This window comes from Quercus lobata, chromosome 8 (genome assembly GCF_001633185.2).
Source record: "Quercus lobata isolate SW786 chromosome 8, ValleyOak3.0 Primary Assembly, whole genome shotgun sequence".
Classification (NCBI taxonomy): domain Eukaryota; kingdom Viridiplantae; phylum Streptophyta; class Magnoliopsida; order Fagales; family Fagaceae; genus Quercus; species Quercus lobata.
Window position 1 is genome coordinate 42871706 of NC_044911.1, and position 6655 is coordinate 42878360.

General features: G+C 35.9%; 1 protein-coding gene across 1 annotated transcript; it reads left to right on the plus strand.

The window, feature by feature from the left end:
* The first annotated feature begins 883 nt into the window (after positions 1–883).
* On the plus strand, positions 884–2407 carry LOC115956908 (F-box/kelch-repeat protein At3g06240-like). Its single transcript, XM_031075171.1, has 2 exons — positions 884–1266; positions 1414–2407. Exons 1-2 carry the CDS (start codon positions 884–886, stop codon positions 2105–2107), a joined length of 1077 nt encoding a protein of 358 aa, XP_030931031.1. The 3' UTR covers positions 2108–2407.
* Positions 2408–6655: the final 4248 nt, after the last annotated feature.

Consider the following 6655-nt stretch of genomic DNA (forward strand, 5'->3'; position numbering starts at 1 on the left):
GAGGGGGAGAGAGAGAGAGATAGAGATTTCAAGTTTATTATTAAGGAAAAGTAAAAGATTTGAGCTGAATTTTTGGTCTGATTGGTTTATGGTTTGAAATGAGTGCAGAGTTCGGGAAAATCATTGGTGTTGGAGAGTATTGTAGGGCTTGACTTTCTTCCAAGAGGATCAGGTTAGTTCTTTTATGGATTCTCACTCGTGTTCCAAAAAAACTTTATTCGTTTATACAGATTTTTTTTTTTTAATTTTCTTTTTTGTTATTTTGCTAATTGTGATGAATTTGTGGTATTTGGACTTGCTTTGACTGTTGCAGGGATTGGCACAGGCGGCCTTTGGTGTTGCAGCTTCACAAGACGGATGAAGGAACGCAAGAGTATGTCGACTTCCTTCACATCCTGAGGAGGAAATTCTCTGATTTTGGTATGTGATCTTTTTCCTCTTTTAGTGAATTACTTGTTTCATATGTGCGATGTCGATTTTAGTTTTGTAAAAATAAGCCGTAGTTGCTCGAAATAAGCTACAAATGGTTCTGTTATAACTCTTAGCTTTATGGAGGCAGTGTTACATAATGAATACATAATTGGGCCATAACTATGTTCCATATTATGCGAGAGATAATGTAAGAATATGGATGAGACATAGTAGATAGTTATAGATTAAACTTTTGAATACATAATTGGGCCTCCATTTACTTACACAATAGTTGGACCTGGCCCGGTCCACTCTATGATAAAAAGGGTAAGTCGTACTGCAAATAAAAATATCAATGGCCGACCCAACGGACTAGCCGACTAGGGAGGGAGTAAAGGAGTGTCTTACTATATATACGGAGTAAAAGGTATTAGGGATTTCAAAATTAGAGTTTTCAATGACTCAGTCGATAATGTCGAATTCGAGTTCGAAGTGGAGGTGGGGGCGAAGGTGGAGAAGTTGCAGATTAAGGTTAAGCTCCAATAATAATTTACCTTCATTACCGGAAGAGTTGTTGGAAGAGATCCTGGTAAGGCTTCCAGTTAAATCGCTATTACGTTTCAGGTGCGTTCAAAAGTCATGGTCTACTCTTGTCCAAAACCCAACTTTCATTGCCAAACACCTCCGCCACCATCAAACCAAAACAAAAAATCCAAGTATTTTGGTCGAGGGCCTCGACAAAATTGAGGATCTTCAATACCTCCTGCAATCTCATCCTGATGAAGGAGGAGGAGTCCGCGTTTTGGACTTCAAGGAGGACAGCATGGGTCGCTTGCTCACAGTTTATACCAAGATGTTTGCTTGCATCAACGGCATTATTTGCATTGCTGGTATATTGAGAGGCCATTATGGCTTTGTCTTATGGAATCCAGCTATCAGAAAAGGTAAAATGATTCCCTATACCGAATCTCCTAATTGTCCTGCTCATTTTGCTCTATGAAGATTATATTTTGCATTTGGCTTTGATCAAAATTCTAATGACTACAAGGTGGTTCGAGTTGTCGAATATAAGAAGGAATCTGCGGGAAATTCAATCACACGCTACTGCAATTCTTTTTATGTTTACTCCCTAAGGGCTGAGTGCTGGACCCAAATATTTGGCACCCCTATTCATCATAACAACATTAAGCTGCATTCTTGTTGTAATGAAATATACTTTAATGGAGTTCATCATTGGATCGGTTTCCTCAACAGCGAACCCGGGGATAGTTATGATCATCACATAATTCTGTCCTTTGACATGAGCCATGAGGTTTTTCAAATTATAAGGTTTCCAGATATGTTTTTTCCAAATAAAACTCTTGCTGTATTCAATGATTGCCTTGCTTGTATTGTTTATGGTATCAATGAATACATCGATATATGGGTGATGCGGGAATATGGGGTCGAGGATTCTTGGACCAAACAACTTGTTGTAGGACACCTGTTAGGAATTCAGAGGCCACTACAACTTCTTGGGAATGAGGAGATTCTTCTGGTTGATGAAAATAAGACATTGGTCTTGTATAACATTGGTTCTCAAGAAATTAAGATTCTTCAACGCACGGGGTATCCAAAAATATTCATGCCAAGGCGAGCTATCGTTTATGTGGAGAGTCTTGTTTCATTCACTGGTGGAATTGTGTTTGAGAGTTAATTTTCCTGAGCTCCTAGTTATTTATATCATTAAATAATTTTTCAGTAAGTTCTGTGTGGCTTAGAGAGGATGATATTGCATCTCATATGGATGGTGTTTTTGTTAATTTATTTAGAGTGAGTGCTAGTTAAGGGTTTGAGTAGGTTATTCTGCAATACCATCTCAGCTATTGTTAGCTTTGTTGTCTATTTGTTCCCGTGAAATTTACAAAGACTTGGTCACTTGAGGGTCTGTATCACTAGGCAATGTGACAAATTAAAATTTCATATATATTGATGGAAACCATATTTATTGGAGGTAGATGACTCTACTGCTAGTTTTTGTGAAATTGTTCATGTTCTTTATTTTTTTTACATACAAATTTAGATGGATAGGTTTTCATGTTCTGTTATTCATCGTGATGTGCTTCTTTTAGCCAAGCCACAGGTTTGTGTTTTGTTCAACCTTGTTTCCATGTGTTGTTGCAGCAGTTGGAGTTCTTTGTATTTAGGCGGGAGATTCATCTAATAAATTCTGTGGATAGTATACTGTACCAAGATCATTCTACCACTTTCATGACATTGTTTTTTTTTCTTCTTCTTAATCCTCTTAACATGATCTCCTTATTATCCTTGTCCATTGCACTCCCAAAACTCCAAACGCCCAAAATTTGTTTCTTCTTCTCAATTCCCTAAACAGGAGGCATTGAAACACTATTACAGGTTGTCCATTGCTCCCAAGACTTCAAATAAGAAATAACCCACTGCTTTCCCTCCTTTCCATTCTCTTCTTTCTCCTTGGAATCTTATTCCAAACACAAACAACATTTTAGACAATGTTGTATTCTGGAATTTATATTTTAAACTGGCCAGCCTACTCTTAGTGTGATCAAATCTTCGGGAGTTGTCACCATAGCTTTACTCCAAACGCTTGGCAGCAACTTTAGTGCTGTCAATTAGAATCCCTTCAAAAACTGTGCCAAATCCACCTTCACCAAGCTTCTTCTTGTAATAGAATATCTTGTGGGCATTCCTGGTACATAATCTAAATCGTACTCCTCAACCTCATCAAAATCTTTGCTCTTCCGATATGAAAAAAACCAAGATCAAAATTAAGAAGAACAGACCAAACAAAGATGCAATTGATCCCAATACTATTACAATCCCATTTCTGTATTTTGCCTGCTCTGCACTTGGGACATTCTGCACCTTGATGTATGCTGTATACCCATAATAATCACTAATATTGAACATCGTTATCACATTTATAAGTGAAAAAACTTGGGATTTTAAAGAGCGAGCCCCGAAAGAGTAATTTCGATAAGGGTTTTGTAAGAAAATAGCAGCTTTGCAGGAACAATTTTTTAAGCATGCTTGTTTGCAAAACTCTAAATTTACGTTTTGGAGTTCTGCGGCTTCTGTTATTTCAGTAAAGTAAGTATAGTTCTCAAGCTCCAAAAATTCCCAATTTGGGGGATATTCACAAGAGGGGGAGTAACTAAGGAGCATCCATTGTCAAGCTCCCTGTCTTTCACTTGCTTAAAATAGTCTGTCCCATTTTCGGGTACAGGACAGCTATACTGCCCATTTGTATAAATTCCTTGAGTACTGCAAACCATAGGGTAACCACATATATCTGTGTTGAGAAGATCAGCCACTTCCACTGGAGATCATCTTGGTTCCACTCATATAATCTCTATCCATCAGGCCCAAATCTCATGTACTGCAATGATAATGCTGATGGAATTTTAAATTGATTACTATTTGGATAGGATTCTGCAGGGTCTGTGAAGAAAGCAAAGCTTCCATTCTGAAATTGAATATAGCTTGTATTAGGTAAATTGAAAGAAAAATATTGTTCCGAAGCATTAGACTCTATGAAAGCGAACAACCCCTCCCCAGAGACGTAAAGCGAAAACAATCTGATATTTTGCTGGAACACTAGAGGTGAGTCTCTGCCCTACCATCAATTTTTGCCCAGGAAGCAGCGAGTCAGTTGGGTGATCGGAAGACTGCCAAATTGTTTTGTTATTTTGATTCAAGAGCATGATGTTACCCATGTCAGATAAGTACAGGCCAACAACTGACTTTGTGCCAATGTTTGTGTACCACACGGTAGTTCAATTAACATCTTCATCTTGTAACACCAAACCTCTTTCTGAACTGAGCCGCAGAGTCGCATTAATGCTAATCGGATTCTTCTGGTTAGCAGACCATACTACTTGTGGAGCAACATCCTTATGAATGTTGCCGTCAATATAAATAAATAACAAAAATGGCAAAGAGATAGCCGTTGCATATTTCATTACAAACGAAGCCACAAGCAAATACTGGGCCCGAGAATCCACAGTTAAGGATGATTCTCACAGTTGATCAGTCGCTGAATTGGACAAAAACAGGAGTGGAGAGAGTGTTGGTCCATGAAGTATAGGGGTTTGCATTAAGATAACTGTGTGGTGGTCAAAAAACTGGCGAGTCAATTGGGTGATAAAAAGAACACCAAATTGTGGCATTATTTTTGTCCAAGAGCACGAGGTTACCCGTGTTGGTTAAATTTAGGCCAGCCACAGATTTGTTGACCAAGCTGTAGTTCCGTAATCTCTTAACCAAACCACCTTCTGAATAGTTCTCATTCAACTATTAAGCTCTCCTGACACTTCGGATATACCAGTAGAAGGGAATATATCACTATTTTATAATTAGGTGTAATATATAAACAGCAACAATTGTTTCAAATTTTGTCTAGTCTTTTTTAAAGAATTTTACAATTATTTTTTATCTTTATTCTCTACAAATATAATTTTAGGGTGTTTGATTAATTTTTTTAGATGAACTATATTCTTCTAACTTCTATTGTGGTTTATTGTATTTACCTAATAAACAACTAAATTTTATAAGTTTCAAATTTCTCATCTCTTAATGAATTGAAAGGAGATTATCATTATAATCAAAACTCATCACAAAATTACAATATTAACTTAGCCAAAATTAAAATGAAAACAACTGAATAAAAGATAGACTTTATAATAATTTATTACTTAAACAATTGGTAGGAACATTCAAATTCATAACTATGTAGATTATGTTTTGATATAAACTCAAATTGATATTTCCAAAAAAGCTAATTATCAACCCAAATCAAAATCCAATCAAAACTACAAGAGAGTAGAAAGAAGACTATGTGATAGGGAATTAAAAAAACACAATACCAAGACACATTTTAAAATAAAATAACTAAATTAAAGTTATAAGAAATGACCAAATTCCAGAGACAGAGTATACTCAAAGTTCCTATATGGGAAAAAATAAATTAAACGGAAGAAATGATACTCAATCTATACAAAATAAAATAAGTAGAAAAGGAGTCAAAATATAAGATAAAATGATAAAGGACGTGTAACGGTAAAATAAAGAGTAGTGGAAACTGGAAAGATAAAGAAACAAAGGGAATGATGGAAAAAGTGTAACAATTGGTGTAGACTAAAAGGGAAAAGAGTTTTTTTTTTTTTTTTTTTTAATGATGGAAAGAAAATGGTGATATGACCAATATAATTCAATAGAAGCGTAGTAAGTAACAAAAATAAATGTTACGCTTTAATTTTTAGATATTATATATTAGGATAAATTCCAATAAACTATCCTAAAGTTTAGGTTAATACCAACTAAGTCCAAAACTTTTAAAAAATGACCAACTTAGTCCTTGAAAGACAATTTAGTCCCTAGCTCCGTTTATCACCATTACTTTATTCACATTCTATTATCACTCCTCTTTCTTATCTCAGATTCAAACCCCTCTCTTCAATGTTGATGTCTTGGTACTTCATCTTGGCTTCAGCCCAAATCAAAGATGCAGCATTTGAGTGTAAACAGTAGAAAGCCAAGTGGGTCTATGGAGGAATTTCTTGGTGCCTTACTCACCAATTCTTGATTGTTTCGGCTGTCCGTGTCAATAATTGCACCTCCAATAAATTGATCAACAAGCATCTTTCAAGCATGGCCATAGATCTACACAACAATGGTAGGATGATTAGCAAGCTAGATCGCAGACCCAGATCTCTACTCTAATGAATTCTTAATCTCAGTTTAACATATTTGTGTGCACAAGGAATTCTTTGAGCTTTGTCCAAGGCAATAAAATGCTGGAAAAACTTGTTACAAATCCACAAAATCAAGTCAATATAAGAATTAAAACTCACTAGCGTTCATTTGTTACAGATAAAAGAGTAGACAAGTAATATACAACACACCTTACCAGAAGCCATTAGATGATGAGTCTTTTATGAGCAAGAGAGAAGCAGAAACCTCAAGCTCCAGCAATATTAAGAATGGCAATGGGTGTGTGCGGAAGGAGAGAATATAGTGAAGAGAGGGATTTGAGACAAGAAAGAGGGATGAGAAAAGAATGTGAGAATAAAGTAACGGTGATCAACGGAGTTAGGGACTAAAGTGTCTTTGAGGACCAAGTTGGTTATTTTTTAAGTCTTGAACTTAGTTAGTATTAGTCCAAACCTCAGGGTAGTTTATTGGAATTTACCCTATATATTATATAGATATAGATGTATAAAATTAA